The sequence below is a fragment of the Physeter macrocephalus genome, chromosome 11 (genome assembly GCF_002837175.3).
Source record: "Physeter macrocephalus isolate SW-GA chromosome 11, ASM283717v5, whole genome shotgun sequence".
Taxonomy (NCBI): domain Eukaryota; kingdom Metazoa; phylum Chordata; class Mammalia; order Artiodactyla; family Physeteridae; genus Physeter; species Physeter macrocephalus.
Window position 1 is genome coordinate 93,822,902 of NC_041224.1, and position 21,156 is coordinate 93,844,057.

A 21,156-nucleotide genomic window follows, 5' to 3' on the forward strand; every position below is an offset into this window, starting at 1 on the left:
GCGCGGGGCCGCCGGAGGGGCGGGACCCGGCCCAGGAGGGGGCGGCAGCGGCGGAGTGGCCAAGTGGCCCCGGGAGCACCTGGGCTCCCGCGGGGGGGGCGGCGGCGGAGGTGGGGGCAAGCCGGCGCCCCCGGAGCCGGACTACCGCCCCCCCGCACCTTCCCCGGCCGCGCCCCCCGCACCTCCCCCGGACATCTTGGCCGCCTACCGACTGCAGAAGGAGCGCGACTTCGAAGACCCCTACTCCGGGGGGCCGTCCGGCTCCGCTGCTCTAGCCACCCCTGCCGTTCCCGGCCCCACGCCGCCCCCGCGCCACGGCTCGCCACCCCACCGCCTTATTCGGGTCGAGACCCCTGGCCCCCCAGCGCCTCCTCCCGAGGAACGGATCTCTGGACCACCCGCCAGCAGCGACAGGGTGAGTGCCACGCCGGTTGGGGGGTGGCAAGGAGGAGAGGTGGTCGGAGGTCTGGGGCTTTCGAGAGGGACAATGGTGGCCTGACCGGGGCCGGGCCCCTTGGTGTCACGGTTCCTGGCGGACGCGATCTTAGTCCCTGACCCCGGGGCTCAGATCCTTCATCCACCTTTGTTCAGATTCTCGACCTTCTAATTTGGGACGTCCGCCCCAAACTCTGCCTCTTTCCCTTATTATAGCCCCTGAACTAGTGACCCTCCCCCTCCCAGCTCTGCTCTCCTCATCGCAGACCCCAGAGCCTAATCGGGGAGCCTTTTTTCTAACGGGATTTGAGCCCGTTTCTCCCCAGTTTATGGCCTTTCAATCCTCTGGGAGCAGCAGCTCACTGCCCTTTGATCTCTGACCCCTCCCCCTCAGGGCAGAGCCAGCACAAAGCTCCACTCCTCCTCCTGTTAAAAAAGCCCAAGCATCCTTGGAGGTGCTGAAGCCCCAGGAAGGAGGTGAAGGCTGGGTTTCTCCCTGTGGACACGGCAAGAGCTGGCCTTTGCCTTACCTAGTGGGACTGGAGCCGGGTGGACTGTTGTTCTCAGGAAGCCAGAACAGGCAGTATGCAGCTCTTCACCAAGGATGCTGACCACTGAGGTCCAGGCAGGCCTACTCCTGCACTCCTTCCCTTATTCCCCCAGGTATGCGGACAGTCAGTGCTCAGAACCTGTTGCCCAGACGGGGCTAAGCAACTGAGCCCACTCCTCCTCTCCTCTTGGCCTCCTGCTCCCCGGGTCCATTCTGAGGGTGGCTAGAGCTTTTTGTGGGTCTGCAGGCTTGGGGTAGAGAGGCGGGCTGGGCATTCACTGTTTCCAAGATCATCCACTGTTGCTCAAAGGCCCCTGGTAGAGAAGACACCCCCTGCCCAACCTCAGTGCGGCCTTATCCCTCCCTGACAGCTGAAAGTCATCCCCAGGTCCCTGTAGTCCTAAATTCTAGGACGATGACTCGGTGGGCTGCCCTAGCTCTATTGTCCCTCTTCACTTACCCCTGGGAGCTCACTCTGGGGCTTACTCCCCTCTCCTCAGCAGAGAACACAGTTTTCTTTGATTGGAGAGCAAAGTTGCTGTCTGAATCTGTTGGCTCCAGGGCTGAGGCTTTCAGCTGCGAGCGCGCCACTGTTCTGCCTGATTCTTGGGTAAGAGAGATGTGTCAGGGTCAGAGCAGAAGCCTCAGGAATGTGAATTATTTTTCCCCTAGTTCCTGCCATGGGGCATGGCTACCCATCCTGGGCCAGGACTGTTCGCCTGCAGAAGGAGCCTGTGCTTTCTTCACATGTCCTTAGGCTCCTCTTCCTAATTTTCCCCGATGGTGGTGGCGGCAGTGAGGCGGAGGGAGCATTAGGCTTTGTTCTTACTATTGATCAGTTAGTCTCCTCCTCCCGACCACTGCCTGCTGGCATGTGGGCCTGAACTGTCCCTGGCCCTCCTCCTCTCTGTATCGTCTTGGAATGGCATAACAGGCTGCCCACCAAGCCGTGGGCTCCTCCAGGACAAGAACCTTATCCTCATATTGTGTCTCCCAAGTGCCTGACACAGTGTTTGGCATAAAGTGGGGTGGTGCATAAATATCAATAAGTCCTGAGTGGTGACTCTCCATTGCTAGGGTGACCTGAGGGTCAGAGACTCCCCTAACTAAAGTTCCCCTTGTACACTTTCCCACAGAGACCCCAAGGAAGGGGCTGTGCCCGCACAACCATGCAGAAACCCACAGCCTCTTCTCACCAAGGGCATCCATGCCTCTCCCTGGGTCGTCTCTGTGATCTGTGGGCTGCTCAGACCTTGAGGGCTAAGAGGTATCTGACTCCTTTGTCAGCTGCAGGGACAGGAATGAAATCCAGCAGGATTTCCTAGGAGCCACACAATTTGTGGTTTAATGGGTGTGTGAGAAAGACCCAGTATGCCATCTGAGCTGGCCCAGGGGCAGGGATGCTGACCTGGGGCCTCCCACCATTCAGAGAGAGCGGCTCCACCTCTTTAGGAGCGGAGTTTGGATCTTCTTAGGAAGAGTCCAGACTAGGTACCTGAGCCCCTTAGCCTAAACCCAAGTGTCAGCACCTGCCTGCAGAGCTCACACAGGATTGTGCCTTCTGGATGATGAGCCGGCCTGGCCCCCGAGGCCCTGCTGAGGTGGTGTTCCTGTCCTGTGTGGCTGCTTTCTCCTTAGTCTCAGTTCCTCCTCCGCTTAGCCCTGCAGGTCCTCTTGGCTTGCTGCTTTTGAGTCTCTTCCTGAGGTGAGATGAGGCTGGGGACCAGGTTTCGCCTTGGGCTGGCTCACTTCTCTCCTTTTGCAGTCCAGCAGCTGGTGCTGGGTGGGTCACAACCCCCTGAGAGGAGCTGGATCATGAGGTTTGATGAAATGGGTACAAATGCTTCTGTGATGACCCAGAGAAATTGAAGGGGAATGAGCCCAGTGGATGTAGGGGCTGGAGAGAATAGGCCTCAGACAGGACCCTGAGAGGCCTGGGGGCTCAGGACCATTAGCCTTCTCCCCGTGCAGGGCTCTGGCTGCTGGCCCACCCTGAGACCCACGGCTGCAGTTGGCAGGGGTGCAAGGGTGGCCATCTGGGCAGGCCTGGCAGGGCAGGTGTGGGAACAGCAGGAGCTGCGCCCTGCACCAGGCAGGCAGGGCCTCGCCATCTGGCTGCAGGAAGACTCCCTCTTGGTACTGGGCCCTGTCTGGCCATCAGGCTATGCTCTGGCAGAGGGGCTAGAGAGCTGTGCCTTCCCTTGCTTTGCTCCCTTTTCTCAGACCTTCAACAGGAAAAACCTGATCTAATTAGGAAAGGGGGATGGGGATGGGAGAGGGGCCCTGATTGGATGAAGCTTTGAGTTGCCTCTGACCATCTGCACAGTGTGTCCTTTGCCTCCATAATGCCAAGATACATGTGTGAGAGAAAGAGACAGACAGAGAATGAGAGAGTGAGAGAGCAAAACAGAGAGAGAGAGGTGATGTGAACAATAAGACAGTCAGGCACCCTGTATGAATTCAAACTAGGGTTCTTGTTCTTAGCTCACAGAGGGGCTTCTAGGGTTCATGAACCTCCAGAAATACTGTGCACATATTTGGGGGCATGAGCATTTTTCTGGGAAAAGGCTCACAGCCCTCAGATTCTCACTGGTGTTCACAGGGCCCGAAATATTAAGAACTTTGAAGAATACTGTACCTCATAGATGGTTTTCACATGGACTTGGATCCTCTGGGCCCAAGTTTGGAAATGAGTGAACAGATAGGCGGGAAGAAGAAAGTGAAGGATACATTCCGGGTGTCAGAAGATGAACAAGACATGCCTGCCCTGGGATTAGGAGGGCAGGTAGGGGCCCTCCCTGGCCAGTGTTCATTGAGTGTTTGAGTATCATTAAGTGACACTGGCCTAGGCGCTGAAAGAGACTCACCAACTAGAAGACCGAGTCCTTGCCTTTTTTGAGTTTGTTTCCTTGTTTGCTTTAATTTTCTTTCATATGACTTGCGCAGAGTCTAGAGGGCTGATTCATTTATCTCACACGTGTCCTTGTGTCCCCTGATGGAGTAAAGGAGGAGGGTTCTTGTCAAGGGATCTGAACTTTGTGGCCTGTGCTGCTGTTGGTGCCACTGCCGTTGGTGCTTCGAGGAGGGCTGAGGCCCGCAGGCCTGTCCACTCTATCCACTGCTGCCTTCTCGTGCTGCAGCACTCCCTCCCTCTGGAAGACAACTGCGGCTTGTTGGCTTGGGCAGTGACTCAGTGACACCGCAGCCCTGGTGCTCCACACTTTGGGAGCCAGGAACAGCCGGGACCCTGTGACCCTGGATGGAGCAGCTGGCTGGGGCCCGGGACTTGGAGGGCTACCTGCAGCCTACTCCCGTTGCCCTGGAGAACCAGTGTGATATGATATGGAAGTGGAGGTGGGGCCCAAACCCTGCATACAGTGAGCCTGTGGGGCTCAGCCATGTGGCTTCATAGCACCTCACGGTGCTTCACTCTTCGGGAACTTGTTTTGTGTCTGTCACTGTGTGCTCTTGGAGGATCCAGGAATTTGTTCTTTGTATTTAATAATATAATCGTGGACATTTACTGAGCCTCCACCTCGTATGTAGTACCATTTGAAGCAGCTGATGTGTATTAGACCAGTTGATCCTTACAACAACCCTATGAGGACAAGTCTGTTATTATTCCAGCATTACAAAAAGGGAGACTGAAGCACAGCAATGTTGAGTCATGCTTGCATGGTTTCACAGCTAGTTAGAGAGCTGAGGTTCCCAGCTGGGCAGCCTGACTCCAGACTGGCTGCCAGCACCATGTATGGGACCTTTGCACGGGACCTTTGCACCTGCTGAGAGGAGGCCTGCAGAGAGAGGAAGTAGCCACTGAGCATTTGCTAATGAACCAGGGGAAGGAGGCTCTTAAGGAAGGAATGAGGATTGCATTCTGTGCTGAGTTCGCCATTTCCTGAATGCTGAAGGCCAGCACTTGCCACCCAATCCCAAAGTGGCCTCAGACATACCTTAGAAGGGTCTTAAAAGGTTTGGTAGCATCAATTGCATGTCTGTGATGAATGTTTTACAAGCATGGCATTGCTTTGTTATTAGAAAAGGATAATAACAAATTTGTTTCATGTGAAGGTGTCCCTGGCAGATAAAATTGGGAAGTAAGTGGGAACAGAAAGTGCAAAAAGTTCAATCTTGAGGAAGGTAAATATCAATAGTACACCATTTCCCAGACTGACAGACTTTCAGTGGAAAAGGGATTTCATGGTTAAATAGTTTGGAGAAATGCTGAATTAAACAAAATTAAGTTAGTCTTTTGGTTGCAGGACTTCTCAGAGCCTTTAACATGCTAAGGTGTATTTTAAATCTACAAATAGAGGAGAGAAGATGCTACATTTCCCAGTTTTTCTGGAAAATCTGTGGCAAGGCAATGAGAGTCAGGAGACCTGGGTCTCTGTCTTTCTTGTCTCTGCTACTGCAAGCTGTGCACCCTGGACAAGCACCTGAACTCTGGGGTCTTAATGCCTGAATAAAAGAGATTATCATCAGGGCAAACATTTATTGAGCACTGACTCCTTGCCAGCCTCTGGGCCAAGGACTTTTTACATTCATTGTCCTCTACCCAGTCCTATGAGGTAGGTGCTAATACCATCCCCATTCTACAGATTACAAAACCAGAGGCTTCCAGACATTAAATATAAACTAAAGAAATGGAGAAAAGGGACAGTGGTAGACTTCGGGTACTTTGCAGAGCCCAAATCCCATGACATGTGTCTCCTTTGCTCCCCTGGCCTCAAAAGCCCCACAGGTGGGGTCAGAAACTTGTAGCAGGGCCCCGCTGCAGAGTGGAGGGTTCAACCAGATGGTGGGCCTGCCGGCTACCTCAGGAGAGGCCTGGGCAGGAAGGAGAGGCAAGGCCTGCCAGCTGCTTTGGGAGGAGCACTGCCCAATTGAACAGGCGCAAGACCAGGGTCCTGGAGGCACCCTGCCACCCTCCTGAAGGAGTGGAGGGAGCCACGGGGCCCTCTGGGCAGAGCTACTTACCTCCTAGTTTGGAAATATTTCAGCATTTCAATAGCGTACCAGAGGATTTGCCTAAATATCAGCCCTGGCTTTAGGTGCCTTCCCTGCCAGTTCCTTCCTTTTCTGCCCTTGAGCCAAAGGCTTTGATCTCTATCAAATGTCCATTCTCCTGACAGGCTGCTCCTACAGGCCCTACTGGTCGGTCAGAGTTAGGATGAATGCAGATCTGAGAGTCTGTGTCACTCCAGAAGATGGAGTCTGGGTAGAAGGAGGCCTTTCGAGCATCCAGTAAATGCGCACTGAGCACCTACTGTGTGCCAGGCCCTGTGATGGATGCCGTATACAACAGTGAGCACGGCAGAGGTAGAGGGCCCATAAACAAAGTAAATCATGCTAGAGCAAAGGTGTCAGAAGCCTACAGGGGCAGCTTCCCCACACTGAGCAGTTTTGGAAAGCAGGTCTGGTCTCTGACAGGTCCTCTATGTCCAGGTCGGGTGCCCGTCCTTCGGAGCAGGCGTTTCTGCTGCTGCTCCGATCCCGGCCCTGTGGATGGCTTCTCTGGGCACCCCAGCCCAGGGCGGAGGCCAGGGCTTCCTGGAGCAGGGTGTGGAGCCAGGAATGGAACAGAGGAGCCATTGAGCTGCCCACAGAGCTGCCACCTGGGTGCCCATGGGCCCCGAGCTGCCAGGAGGGGGTGCAGCTCCTGGCACTGGCCCAGGCCTCCAGTGGGAAGGGCGCTGCCTGCAGCTCTGACTGGGCTTGCTAAGGGAAGGCAAGGGGGGCTCTGTGGAGTTGGAGAGGGGGGCCTGGGGCTTGGGCCAGGTGCTTCTGCTTATTGAGCAGCTTCCAGGGACTCATACCTCGTGTTTGACTCCAGGCAGATTCATGCTTCCTCCTCTTCTGAATGAACAAGGAAAAGTGCTTCCTTTGTCCATTCTTCCTTCCTCTTTTATATGAACTGATTTAACAAATATTTACTGAGCACTTTTAGGTATTGGGAATTTAGCAATAAATGTGGTTCCTGCCCTCGGGAAGTTCACAGTCTGCAGGAAGACAGATAATAAAACAAGTATTTACTACACAGTGTGTTGATAGCCCAGCACAGAGGCCCTAACCAGACCTGGAGGGAGAATGGAAGGCTTTCTAAAGAAAAATAATCTGATCCAGGTAAAGGGAAAGCCTTTGAGATAAGAAAGAGATTATAGAGCTTTCAGGTAACAAAGTAACCTAGGGTGGGTAGAGAGAACCCAAAGAGCAAAGTGGAATCTTTAAATCCCTTTAACTTTGGACTTGTTCTTTTGGCACTGGAGAGCCATTGCAAGGGTTAAGGACAGCACATTTGTTGATTCAGTTACTGTTAAGTAGCTGCCACATATGAGTGTAAGGCTGGGTGCCAACCTGGGTGGGTACCCAATGGGCTGGCTCCAGAGCCCCTTGGTCAGGTGGGTGAGACTGTGGGTGCCCGTTGGCCTGGGATGAAGCAGCTCGGGGTAGGAGTGGATTCCTTTTCTGCACTTACTGAAGGAAGGAGGACTAGGAGAGGGGGGCTGTAAGGGGAAATAGGCAGTGATCTAGCAGAAACATTTTTCTAGTGCCCACCGTGAACCAGGTGCTTACTGGAGCTGGAGGGACAGAAGTGACAAAGAGCCCCAGGCCAGTGGATGCTCTGGTGGAGGTGATGGGATGATCCGAGATGGTGGGCTTCTCAGAAGCAGGCAGAGATTCGAGGGAGGTAAAGGAGCTGGGGGTCTTGACTGGAACAAGGTGAATCGAGTAGGAGCTGAAGAACTGATGGATGAGATGGTAGGAGCTGTTGGGACACGCTTGAGACCCCTAGAGGGGCCAGTGGGGGTTCAAGGAACATGCAGAAGGGGTCTCTGAGGTGGGAAGTTTTCTTTCTCCATTTCCGCCTTGCTAGAGGTCCCAGATCCTGTAACCCAGGACAGGTGGTCATCACCACAGCCTCCCTGCCCAACTGTCTCCCACAGTCCTGATCTGGACCAGAACAAAAGCCTAGACCGAGAATAGGGGAGAGGCAGGAGTGGTCCCTTCCCCATGCCGCAGGCCCCAGAGCTACCTCTTTTCAACGCCTGGCAACCCGGTGTGTGGCGCTCTCCCGCCCCAAGGTGCAGTTAGCGTGGCGGGCTGTGCTCTGTCTCTGCCTCAGCAGGTCCCCCACAAGCCTGTGCCCAGCTTGGAGAAAGGCTCTATCGTCCCCAGCTGCGCCCCACCCTGAGCACCTTAAACTCCTCTGCAGCGTGTGCGGCTTGCAGCCTGGGATGGGGAGAGCCAAGACCAGGCCTTTCCTGTCCCTGTCCTCCAAGAGCCCGGGGGATTTCAGCAGAGCCCAAACCCTGGCTTTCTCAGGGCTATCCTAAGGTGGTCTCTCTCCCAGGACAGCCAAAATGCCCAGTGGTAGCAGGTTGCCAGCATGATTTTGCACAAAGCGCACAGGTTCCAGTCCTGGTTTCTCCACTTACGTGGAATGGACTTGGGCATGTTGTTCCCTACCTGCCCTGAGCCTCCATCCTTAAAATGGGGATAATAATTCCCACATGACATTGTGAAGGATGTTGTGAGGATAAACCAGTGAACTGTGGCATAAAGTCAGTACCTTCCTTGATGGTCAGCAAATACTTATTTGTTTAGCATCTGGGAATGCAATGGTAGGCATGGACCAAGCTAATCCCCCAGTTGCCTACCGTTCCCTGCTTATTCTTTGAACTCCAGAACCTTTATAACCAGGTCTCTGAATTAATTCCCTCTGTTAGGCCACCTGGTATAGGCTCTGGTCCTGCCTGGACCCTGACTGAGGCAGGCCTTAAAGCCCAGAGCCTCATCCTGTCCATTTAGCCTAGGGAATGGGCCAGAGGCATAAAATTAACAGAAAAGATGTACCATTCTGTTGGCAGCCTAGTGGGGACCCCTGCAAGGGAAGAGCCAGAGCTTCTCCCCATCCAAGCTCCTGGGCAGCCTGCCCGGGACTCTTGCTCCCATGGACAGAGCATCCTGGGGAGAAGCAGAGCTGTCTCTCAGACGTCTGAAGCTTGCTCCCCTCACTCTCTTCCCAAAGTTAGCAATTCTAGAAGACTATGCGGATCCATTTGATGTTCAGGAGACTGGTGAAGGCCCAATAGGAGCTTCAGGAGCCCCAGAGAAGGTCCCCGAAAATGACGGTTACATGGAGCCCTATGAGGCCCAAAAGATGATGGCCGGTGAGTGATGGAGTTAGGGGTGGGGGTGGGGTGGGGGGTTGCTCCCTGAGGCCTGAATATCTGCAGAACAGGCTCTGGGACCCATAAGTCTAAGGACTGATTCCTTGGTCCCTAGAAAATATGGAGAAAGCCTTTGCTGGGTCTTTGGGGAGGGTGGCCATTGCCTTCAAGATAGTCATTTTGGAGAAGAAGCTGGGACTTGTGGTGCCTGAGACATGAGGTGCTAGAGAAGGCCATACAACCAAAGGTCAGACAATAGAAACATTTGGGATAGTCACGAATGACAAGCTAGTGGTGTGGGCTGGGGGTCATTGATCCCAAGAAGAGAATCACTAGCTTTAGGGAAGGTGATGGGTCTGAAATGATGGGACGTCAAAGCGAACATCTATGGCAATTGGAAACACATGACTAGAAATGCAGATGCAATGCACGTGAGATTGGGCAAGTAAGTAGTTCAAGGAGTGAGGGCAGGGAGAAGTGAATGAGACCTGGCCCTGGGGAACAGAGGTCAAGAAAGCATCCAGGGAAAGGGAACAATGTGGGTGATCAGAGAGGAGGACAGGGGTGAATCAGTGTAAGCCAAGGCCCCAGGGAAGGATGAGAGGAAGGTTTGTTCAGAGGCAAATAATCTTAGTGCTGGGCATACAGGAGAGCTAAAATGAGAGAAGCCAAGAGGGGTAGTGAAGGTCCTGAAGGCTCAAATGAGGCATTTGGACTTGCTCCAAAAATGGGAGGGGAGCCATTATGGATTCTTGAGCAAGAAAGTAACAGGATGGGGGCTTCCCTGGTGGCACAGTGGTTAAGAATCTGCCTGTCAATGCAGAGGACACGGGTTCGAGCCCTGGTCTGGGACGATCCCACATGCCGCGGAGCAACTAAGCCCGTGAGCCACAACTACTGAGCCTGCGCGTGTAGAGCCTGTGCTCCACAACAAGAGAAGCCACGACAATGAGAAGCCCGTGTACTGCGATGAAGAGTAGCCCCTGCTCGCCACAACTAGAGAAAGCCTGCAGACAGAAACGAAGACCCAACACAGCCAAAAATAAATAAATAAATAAATTAAAAAAAAAAAAAAAAGAAAGGAACAGGATGAATATGGCATTTTTAGAGGATTACTGAGGCTTTGGTGTACAGAACACACTAGAAGAACTGAGCATCAGAAAGATGAGTTAGGGGGCTTCCCTGGTGGCGCAGTGGTTAAGAATCCGCCTGCCAATTCAGGGGACACAGGTTTGAGCCCTGGTCTGGGAAGATCCCACATGCCGTGGAGCAGCTAAGCCCGCACACCACAACTACTGAGCCTGCGCTCTAGAGCCCGTGAGCCACAACTACTGAAGCCCACGCACCTAGAGCCTGTGCTCTACAACAAGAGAAGCCACTGCAATGAGAAGCCCGCGCACCGCAACGAAGAGTAGCCACCACTCGCCGCAACTAGAGAAAGCCCGCGTGCAGCAACAGACCCAACTCAGCCAATAAATAAATTAATTAATTAAAAAATAAGAAAGATGAGTCAGTAGGCTATCGTGGAAATTGTTGAGACTTTAAGGGACCAATAATTAACACCCCTTTCTTCCCCTCTGAGCTTGGAAATAACTGAGGAATAGGATTAAGGAAACAGATAGATGGAGATAGCAATGCCAGCTTTATTACTGATAAAGTTGATTGGAGAACATTACTTAGCTATGTCACCAGAATGACATAACTAAGAATACTTCACCACAGAATTAAGCTTGCCTATTCAGGCTTGGGCAACTCAGGACAGCTATAGGCCCCTGCACGAGGGCAGGAGGAGAAAGAACCAGAATGTTCTCTCTCTGCAAGTAGGCAGATCTGGGAAAGAAAGGAAGCTTCCATTGGCCAATCAGATAAGCTGTTCTCCCTCCCTGGGAGGGGTGGGTGAGGGAGCAGAGAGCAGTAGGGAGTGTTATTCCATGGAGCCCCTGAAACATGAGCCTGTAGATTGGAGGTTCACCCTAGCAGTAATCTAAATGTGGAAAGTTGAGGGGGAGAGTCATCAGGTATTGGCACTGAACACATGGGATTCAGAGAATGAAGGAGGGCCAGGACCAAGGAGAGCAGTGTAGTAGACAGAAATGGAGAAAGTGAGAGGGCGGCTCTTGTATTTAGATCAGAAGGGTGTAGATCCCCAGGAGGTCCATGAGTGCTGTGGAATTGTATGTGAAAATTCGCACATTTTTCTGGGGAGTAGCTCCATAGCTTTTATCAGATTTTCACTGGGTCAGTGATCCCCAAAAGAGGATCACAGAACAGACTAGAAGAATTTGGGGGGGAAAGCAGTGAGTTTGAAACATCAAAGTGAAACATTTTTATGGCAGTTGGAAACATAGATGCAAAGGGTGCCATGAGACTGGAGAGTGAGGGCAGGCAGAAATTAATAAGATTTGGCCCTGGCGGACAGAGACCAAGAGAGGATCCAGGGAAAGAGACCAAACAGGGGTGATGGGAGAGGAGGACAGTCCATGAAAATGACTTGTCCAAAGGGGACAGTTTCAAAGAGGGGGTGGTCAGCAGTACCTGAGCAACAAAGAAGGATTTTCTGATTGCGAAATGACATAACTTGGGACAAAAGGAAATAAATGGATCTGAGTAGCAAGGAGATGGACGCTGCCTCAGTTTCCTAAATGTGTAAGCCTCAGCTCCCCAGCCCTTGTTGGCCATCGCAGGATCTTTCTTCTGTCTTTCACTCTGGTACTTTTCTGCCCCTGCCTCTGTTGGGTCCCATGCTTTTGGAACCCTAGAGGTGTTCTGAGGGTGAGGGACCCCAGATGTGTGGCCACTGGGCTCCCCCTAGAGCCAGCCTCTCCTCTGAAGGCTTGTAGCTGGGGAGCGCTGCCGGGGGGTGCTGAGCCAGGCAGCCAGGACTGCTCACACCTCCCCTCCTGCCTTGCCCTGGCAGAGATCCGGGGCTCCAAGGAGACAGCAGCTCAGCCCTTGCCTCTGTATGACACGCCCTATGAGCCAGAGGAGGAGGAGGAGGGGGCCACCCCGGAAGGTGAGGGGGCCTCCTGGCCCCGGGAGTCCCGCCTGCCAGAGGACGACGAGAGACCCCCTGAGGAGTATGACCAGCCCTGGGAGTGGAAAAAGGAGAGGATTTCCAGAGCCTTTGCAGGTGAGTCCCGGCTGGAGAGGGCAGGCCTGCTGGGGCCTCTGAGCAGCTTTCCAGGCCCAGGGGGATGGGAGGAGTGGACTTGGAGTGCGGGGGGGGGGCGGGGGGGGGCAGGAGCTGGGCTCAAGGGAAGTGCAGTTGAGTTGCACCATGGACAGTGGTGAGTTAGGCGGTGTGGACACAGAGCCGTGTGCAGGGTCGGGGATGACTTCCTGCATCACCACCTCTCAGAGGCCAAGAGGCTTGTGCCACTTCTGTCTTTTGGGAGGCGGGGTATACTTAAAAATAAAGAAATTCCAAACAAAATGATAAAACTTGTGGCATATGTGAAATACTTACACGTAACAAAGGAAAGCATTTAACACTCCAGACAGTGAAAACCCACTGTGTGTATAGCCTAACCCCAAGGGTATTTCTCAGGAGCAGGAAACAGTGGGGAGAGGGAGAAATCATCAGGTTTCTCCTGTACCAAGCACCCCAGTGTCCATCCCAGGCCCAGAGTGCAACATAGAGAGGGCCTGAGTGGGTGATACAAGAGCCTGGTACAAGAGCCTTGTTCAGTGAGAACATAAAGGACTTCAGTGCCGTTAGACCTCATCCCTACTCCCATGTCCTCCTCAGCCCTCCTTGGGCAAGGAGCTCATCCTGGAGCTGGAGCCGGCTCTCCGCTCTGTCCTCCCCACCCCCGCAGCCAGACTGGGAAACCACAGGTTCCTAATTTGTTTCCAGTAAAGCCTGCGCCGTTGAGGATGGGCCGTTTATCTCCAGAAGTCTCCTTGGAGAATCAATACTGTTTGAATTGCTTAATGGGAAAATCTATGCTCCTCATTAGGAAACCTGTTAGCAGTCCTGCAGCTGCCAGTGGCATGGCTCTCCTAATTGTCAAGGCTCAGGGTTGAGGGTGTGGCGGGTAAATTTCAATAAAACATCTGCTCCCGCTTTTGAGTTTTCCTGACAGCCTGAGGCTGGGCTGTCTCAGTCTTGCTGCCCATGAGTTCCCAGGCTGCAGGCGAAAGGGGGAAGGGAGGCAAGGTGGGGCGTGCCAGGATGCTGTGTGGGTGTCCAGGTACGGTGCTGGGGAGTATGGGCAGCTCCTGGTCCTGCTTTTCCTCCCTGCCTGGGCCCTTTGGGCCCTGGAGGCTTGTGGGAGGTCAAATAAAGGGGACCTGTGGGGCTGGCAGAGCAAGACCCTGTGTCCGGCTGTTTGCTCCTGGAGCCTCCCACCCACCATGGTGCAGTCAGTGTGGCTCCGCCCAGTCCTCTGAGAGTCCTGTTCTTCCCTCAGAAGCCGCCCCTGCCTCTGCTCTGACCCTCCTCCTTTCTAGGCTGTCCTGTGTCCTGGCTCTGGGTTTTGGTGTCTCAATCTCTGCCTCTCTCTGTCTCTGTCTCTGTCCCTGTCTGTCTCTCTTCTCCCTGCTGCTACTGGCTCCAGTTGACATTAAGGTCATCAAAGACCTACCTTGGCCTCCACCGGTGGGACAGCTGGACAGCAGCCCCTCCCTTCCCGACGGGGACAGGGACATCTCCGGTCCAGCCTCACCCCTCCCTGAGTCCAGCCTGGAGGATGGCAGCGGTGGGTCCTTTGGGGGCTTCTGGCCAGGGTGATGTGTCCTCTCAGCCCTCAGGCCCTGTGGATTGGGTTGGAGGAGCAGAGAGGTGGGGCAGAGTTCAGAGAACCCAGGAGGAATCCCCCTTGCCCTGGAGGAAGATGGAAGGGACAAAGTACACGTTCCTCCCTCCCCTAAAGGTGTGGGGAAGGTATCTCCTGAGGGAGGCCCCTTCCAAATATCTTTCCCCCCATGCCATAAAATCTATTATTCTAAATTCAGTCTTCTGGGCAGAGCTCTGCCTGACCAGATCCCTCAGCAGTGCAAATAACGCCTGAGGCAGGGGTGATGCTAGCACAGGAAGTATCTAACTCCTTAAAGGAAAGGTTTGATCTTTGTATCTGGTGACTGGAAAGACAACGAGGGCTTGAAAGTGCTACACGGAGAGAAAAAGAGCCCAAATGGGGCGAAAAAAGACACTGAACACTTCATCTACTTTCAGTTTTACCCAGAATGGGCAGCCAGGGGTGTGCTTGCATCTGTGCATACGCACACAGGCATGAGCACCTGTTTGTACATTTGTGCGTGGGTGTGAGTGGGTATTTTGTAAATACAGGCTGAAGGAGGGTCTCTGTCATCTGTGCATGTGTGCTCGTGCCCGTTTGGCCCACTGGCTTCAGCCCTCCCTGGGCACGCTCAGTGGTCATGCCTGTCCCAGTCTGGGAGGCCAGAGCTGCCTCTGCTGGGCTTCTGTGGGTGGGGGAGGGGAGCCTGTGGGCCGCGACCTTGGGGGCTGGGGAGGGGCGGGCTGGCTGGCGGCTTTGGGCGGGATTAGCCTGTCAGGATGGCACCAAGGGGAGTCAGATAATTGTTCTCAGATCGATAAGTCATTTCTGCAGAACGGCTTGGCAGGGTGATTTGGAGAACGGTAATGAACTCTTGAGGAGGAGAAAGAAACAATATTATCGGCACTGAAGCCACCCTGAGGGGGATGGAATAAGGGAAGGCTGTCAGCTCCTCCAGAGGGAGGAGCTTAAGTGGTTTCTCGTGTTGCTGTCTCCCCTCTCCTGCCACGGTGTGGGGACTGGGAGGCCCTGTGGCACAGGAGAGCTGAGCCCCGCCCCCGCCCCCGCCCCACCCAGGGATGGACCTAGGATACTGTCCCTAGAGCTGGTCAGGCTCATGAGCACGCCCCACCCTTCCAGAACATTCCTTTGCCTCCTTTTGGCTGGAAATGGGGATGGGGCACTGGCTAGTCTATAGGGCTCTATCTCTAGGGTCCTCAGAGTCTATGACTGGTATGTCCCCCACAGCCCAGTTTGAAGGATCTGAGAAGAGCTGCCTGTCACCTGGCCGGGAGGAGAAGGGGCGGCTCCCTCCCCGACTCTCTGCAGGGAACCCCAAGTCAGCCAAGTCCCTAAGCGTGGAGCCCAGCAGCCCCCTGGGGGAGTGGACAGACCCAGCACTGCCACTGGAAAACCAGGTGTGAGTGTCTGTGTCCAGCTGGGGACTCTCCCCTCCCTTCCCCTCCTGGCACCGGCTTGCCTGCAGGGGACACCCAGAATGGGTGGGCCTGGACAGCGAGGGACCCAGCAGAGATGCCCCCCTTCCTCTCTCTTGTCCTCAGCTGGTACCACGGGGCCATCAGTCGAACAGATGCCGAGAACCTGCTCCGGCTGTGCAAAGAGGCCAGCTACCTGGTGCGCAACAGTGAGACGAGCAAGAACGACTTCTCCCTGTCCCTCAAGTGAGTGGGGCCTGCTGGCTGGTGGCTTTAGGCAGAGTGAGCCTGTCAGGATGACTCCAAGGGGAATCGGTGGGAGGATAACCAGCAGGACAGGAGGAGTCTCCAGTATCTCTCCCATGCCCAGCCAGGCTGGGGAGAACTTCATCCCCTGTGAACATGTGCCGACTCTGTGCCAAGCCCTGGGCATCTGGAGAGGTGTGAGGCTCAGCCCCTGCTCCCAAGGAGCGCAGAGTCCATTGGGGGAAGTAGTCAGGCTATAGAGCGCAGCTTAGAAGGGTTCTGTCACTTTCTAGCTATATGGCCTGGGGCCCCCTTAACCTCTCTGGGCCTCAGTTTCCTTATAAAATGGGGGAATAATCATATCTGACTTACAGGGAAGGATTAAATGAAATAAGCACTTAGCATAGTGCTAAGTGCTTAATGAATTATCACTATCATCATTATTAACGGAAGCCCAAGATGTTCTACAAGTACAGGCGAGGAGATAGGAACTTTGCCCGTGGGACTCAACAGGGTGAGATGGAGGCTGGGTGCTGGGAGGAGGATGGAGCAGTGGACACAAAGCTGTTCTTGTTCACTCTGAAGAAGAGGGCAGAAGGTCTGGGTGCTAGCGGCTGACAACTGAGCTTTAAAGGGTCCTGGAAGAGGCAGGGGAGGCAGGGGTCCTCCTCCTCCTCCTTAGCCTTCCACTCCGGGCACAGATATACAGAGACCAGCATCAGCCTCCCAGGTTCTACTGGCAGGAGGATGGCTAGTCCTCTTCTTGGTACCTAGGAGTTCTGCCTAGTAGAACCTGCACCCCACATAGCAGCCTGTCAGAGTGCTGTGTCCATCCACATCCCCCATCATTACTGGGGCATCTGTACCACTTCCTATCACATTTTCTAGGGGGCATTAGAGTACAGGTATACCCCTACTTCAGACATATCCAATATATGGAAATTTGGGAGTATTAAACAGAAACACTGGAGGATAATTATTCAACTTCACTAAAAGATAATGGAAAAAATGCCAGACTATAGTCAGATAACCTGAATTTCATTCTTGGTTTTAATAAAACTAGCTGTGTGACCTTAGGCAAATCACTTAACCTCTCTGGACCTCGGTTTCTACCTTTGCAAAAATATGTCAATGGATACCTCTTAGGTTTCTTCCACCTCTTATGCTGGGGGAGTCTGCAAATTATAACATCAAAGGAGCATTTAGGAAAAATTCATTTGTCAAAAATTTGATCTACATAACTTCAGAATGTATATTGCTTCAAAAATTATAGTTAAGATTCATAGAACATCTACTATGTGCCAAGCAGCATACATACCATCTCCAAACCAGCTACCGTCCTGCAAGATCAATCTCTTTTTTTATAGAAAGAAAATCGATTCAAAGAGGTATGTGACTTGCTCAAGGCCACCAGCTAATAAAGTGCCCAGAGCAGGATCTGAACCCAGCTCAGGCCAACTCCAAGAACCACACTGTTCCATTACACAGTTCCACCCCCCATCAAGTCTGGTATGGTCCAAGGCAAGAGGAGACATCGGGGGTGTCTGGCTCCTGAGCAGAGCAGAGCCTGGGCCCTGCTTTATCTTGAGGAGTGAAAGGGGGAGGCCGGCCTGGACACTGATCAGGCCCCACCAGCATCTGTCTGCCAGAGCCTCGTTTACATATAAATGGCTTCTCTGAAATAGAATTATGGTTTCTCTTCTCTCTGTAATGGAAGGGCTTTCACTGGTAATTATACAGCTTCCTCCAAAAGCCATGCCAGCCCTAGCCCTGCGGCCCAGCTAGTCCCACCTCAGTTCCCTGAGGGTCAGGCAAGGGCTCTGCTGTGTCTTAACGGACCCTTGGGACTTCGTCCCAGGAGGTCAGTTATCCAGGTGTGGAGGCTGAGCGCTCAGCTGCCAACTCAGATCTCTGGCCACTTGTTGCCCTTCTTGGCCAGATCTGTCCCTGAAGGAGAAGATACAATGTACAGTTTTCAGGAGAGGGGATTCTGTCAAGTGGACTGTGGGGAGGGAGCTGTCCCCAGACTGTGGGAGCACAGGGCCTACCCTGATGCCCATAGCCTTGGGCCTGGGTTTTGGCATAGGGCAGACAGGGGAGGGCAACCACTCACTGCCTCCCCTCTCTACTGCCCCAGGGGCTGTACGTGTTCCTCAGGCCCTTTGCTCTTTTCCCCAGGGCCTTCGTGGTCACTGTCAACTTCAGCCCGTTATCTCAGCCCTGCAGATGAAGGATGGTCCCACACCCTGACACACACACCCAGGCTTTAGGGAACTGTACCCTGGGGGCGGGAGGGAAAAGGATGGTGTTAAGGGCCTGTTTTTTTCCTCCCATCCCTTTCCTCTTTAGTCTCCCCACTCTCTGTGCTTTCTCACTTGTGGCCCTAGTGAAATGGGACCAGTCAGAGCCCTCTTTGTACACAGACAGGGGAAGCAAGTGAGGGGGTTTGCCAGCCTCACCTCTCAAGGGTGGCAAACCTCATGAGGAGGCAGCCCCCTCCCCAGTCCTACCTCCCACACCAGCTTCTGAGCCCGGGCCTTGTTCCCAAGTAGGCTCTGACCAGCAGAAACAAGTACTCGGGCTTCAGGGCTCTCCCCAGCATGGTTTCCCCGTTACCTATTTGGAGTTTCAGACCTGGGGCCTGGCCGACCAGGCCTGTGGTAGTTTGAACAAACGTTCTTGCTGGGAGCTGGCCAGAGCTCTGAGCAGCAGGGTCCTTGTCTTGTGGGCAGGGCTGGGCACTGATGCTGATTTCCTGGATTGTGGTGGGGAGATGGGAGAGGCAGTGGAGCATGTCCTCTCTGAGGGAGGGGATGGAGCTGCAGCCTCACAGATGATGTCATCCCAGGCAGAAGAGCTGGATAGATGAGCTGGGAGATTGGCCCAAGGCCCAGTTAGCAGGAGGGTGAAGGGATGTCCCCAGGACAAGGCAGCTGAGTATTCCCAGATTTGGGGGTGATGTCCAGCTCCCTCTCTCCCCTAGTCTCTGCAGGAGAGCCCCAACCAAGATTCGCCTGGTTGTCGCATGTGTCCACCCACTGTCCTGCCAAGGGTGTCTGTGTGTTCACGAGGCACCAGGAGCTCCCCACACACAGATGTCCTCCCCCACAGCTCAAGGAGGGGGAGGGTAAACTGGCCCTGGTCGCATAGGCTGGGGGGGGTGCATAGGCTGAGGCAGGAGCGACTGGATCCCAGGGTTGGGGGGGGGTGCTGATAGCTTGTTTCCACCTGCACACACGCTGTACACTCACCACCCACACATTCTTGGCACACCCAGTGCCCTCACCACAAAGCCAGTACCTACTGCTGCCTACTTACAAAATCCCCTACATCCCCTCCCTGCTTCCTGGACTGACCTCCACCTTCCCTAGTTGCCTCCACTCTCAGCTGGCTTGGAACAACCATGTTTGCAGCGGGTGGTGGGGTGGTAACGACGACCGGAGAGGGCCCCACTCACCAGGGTCTCCCCTCCTCTTCCCAGGAGCAGTCAGGGCTTCATGCACATGAAGCTGTCCCGGACCAAGGAACACAAGTATGTGCTGGGCCAGAACAGCCCACCCTTCAGCAGCGTCCCTGAAATCGTGCACCACTACGCCAGCCGCAAGCTGCCCATTAAGGGGGCCGAGCACATGTCCCTGCTCTACCCCGTGGCCATCCGGACTCTGTAGGTGTGAGGCCCGGGCATTGTGACAGATCTGGACCCAGCCCTGTGCTCATCCCCTGGCTGAGGGCTGTGGCCCTTCGTGGGCCACATGATCTCTCAAACCTTTCTTGCCCTCTCCCTGGAATCGAGTGGCAGCTGGAGATTCCTTAATTTATTCTAAAGGGAAGGACTACTGGAGCCTTGGAGTAAGAGGTGGTCTGGAGCTGAGGATAGATGACTCCCTGGGGGGAAAGGCTAGCCCCTGGAGGAAGGGATTTCAGAATCGCTGATCTCCTGAGGAGTTTAAGATAGACAGCTCCAGCCCCTTTCTTCCCCTAGGGCAGAGGTGGCGACCTCCTCCCCGCCACCCTCTTTACCCAGGGGTGGAGGGGTGGATTGGGAATGGAGCTGGACGCGGGCCCTCGGGGCGCTCTAACCACCTCTCCGCCTCCACCCCCAAACCACCAGCGGGCTCCGCCCGGAGTCTGGTGCGGGGCTTCGGGAAGACAGACCCGTGGGATGGAGACGGCATTGGGGGTGGGGAAGGAGGGGAAGGGCTCGGCCGGAGGGAACTTGTGCAGGCCCGGGGCCGCCCCGGCTCCGGGCCAGAGGCAATAAATAAACCCAGTCCTGCCAGGCACAGCCGCTTCCGCGCCTCCAGCGCCGCAGCTCCCTCCCGTCCGCCCCCCGGCTGACGGGGGGAGGGAGTTGAGCGAGCACAGATTCTGTTTATATGGAGCTGGACGCGGGCCCTCGGGGCGCTCTAACCACCTCTCCGCCTCCACCCCCAAACCACCAGCGGGCTCCGCCCGGAGTCTGGTGCGGGGCTTCGGGAAGACAGACCCGTGGGATGGAGACGGCATTGGGGGTGGGGAAGGAGGGGAAGGGCTCGGCCGGAGGGAACTTGTGCAGGCCCGGGGCCGCCCCGGCTCCGGGCCAGAGGCAATAAATAAACCCAGTCCTGCCAGGCACAGCCGCTTCCGCGCCTCCAGCGCCGCAGCTCCCTCCCGTCCGCCCCCCCCCCCGCCCCCCGGCTGACGGGGGGAGGGAGTTGAGCGAGCACAGATTCTGTTTATAAATCAGCTCTGGAGCGGACACAGGCGGCTGTGAAAAGCACTTTCGAAGCATCAAGTTCCTTCCTTTGACGAGATGTCAAAACATCCCCCTTCGCTCCCCCTCCCCCCGGCTGGGGGCACCAGAGCCGGCCTGCCGCGCGGCGCACCCTCCCCGCCGCCCCGACGAGCGCGGCTCCCCGAGAGCGCATCTAATTTCCTGCCAACAAGCCATTTGTCTGGGAGGAGGGGAGCCACAGAGAGACAAAGAGGCAGCGCGCCAGGCGGGAGGGAGCGGGGCGCCCCTGCCACGCGGAAGCCGCGCGCCGGCGGAGGCGGGAAAGCTGGCACGGCCGACTGCGTTTCCTTTCCAGAGGAAGCGTGGGCCTGCCGTGCCTCCCGCGGCCCCGGGCCGATCGGTCCGGCCCCGAGACCTGCAGCCGGCCAGCCCGGGCCCGGATCTCCCTCGTGGCTGTGGCGCCTGGCGGGGCCGTCTGCGCGCGCGCCCCCTGCTGGCCGCGCCTCTACCCGAGGGGCCACACCGCCCGCGGCCCTGGCGGCCCCCCAGCCCGCGCCCGCAGCCGGAACCCGCCGAGGCCTGGGGCCCAGTCCCTGGGGAATACCACTGGGCCGCCAGGCGGAGCTGCTGTCAAACCACTCCAGGCCCGCCCTCCCGCTCCCACGGGCCAGCTGAACAGAAGCTCCCGATGACCGGCTGAACTAACACCCTCGGGACGGCTGCCCTAGGAGGGCAGCCTGAGAGCCTCCTCCAGAACCGAAACCTGCAACTCCCAAGCGTGGTGTGAAGCACGGGAATTTGGATTTTCTAATCCAGTGGCTAGTTTCTCGAAATCGAGGATATGTGATCTGACGAATGCAAG

At 55.3% G+C, this 21,156-nt stretch overlaps 1 protein-coding gene across 4 annotated transcripts in view; it reads left to right on the forward strand.

The window, feature by feature from the left end:
- SHF (Src homology 2 domain containing F) overlaps nucleotides 1-19,922 on the forward strand; it is a 24,131-nt gene extending 4,209 nt beyond the window's left edge. Inside the window, exons 2-8 of one of the 4 annotated variants that reach the window (XM_028496099.2) lie at nucleotides 111-415; nucleotides 9,018-9,159; nucleotides 12,077-12,289; nucleotides 13,719-13,859; nucleotides 15,147-15,318; nucleotides 15,461-15,580; nucleotides 19,062-19,922. In XM_028496099.2, the coding sequence (XP_028351900.1) occupies nucleotides 111-415; nucleotides 9,018-9,159; nucleotides 12,077-12,289; nucleotides 13,719-13,859; nucleotides 15,147-15,318; nucleotides 15,461-15,580; nucleotides 19,062-19,248 (1,280 nt within the window). In that variant the 3' untranslated portion in view covers nucleotides 19,249-19,922. Of the gene's footprint in view, nucleotides 1-110; nucleotides 416-9,017; nucleotides 9,160-12,076; nucleotides 12,290-13,718; nucleotides 13,860-15,146; nucleotides 15,319-15,460; nucleotides 15,581-16,947; nucleotides 17,075-19,061 lie in introns of those variants that run through there. The other 3 variants (XM_055088262.1, XM_055088261.1, XM_055088260.1) reach the window with 3 other exon arrangements.
- The last annotated feature ends 1,234 nt before the right edge of the window (nucleotides 19,923-21,156 follow it).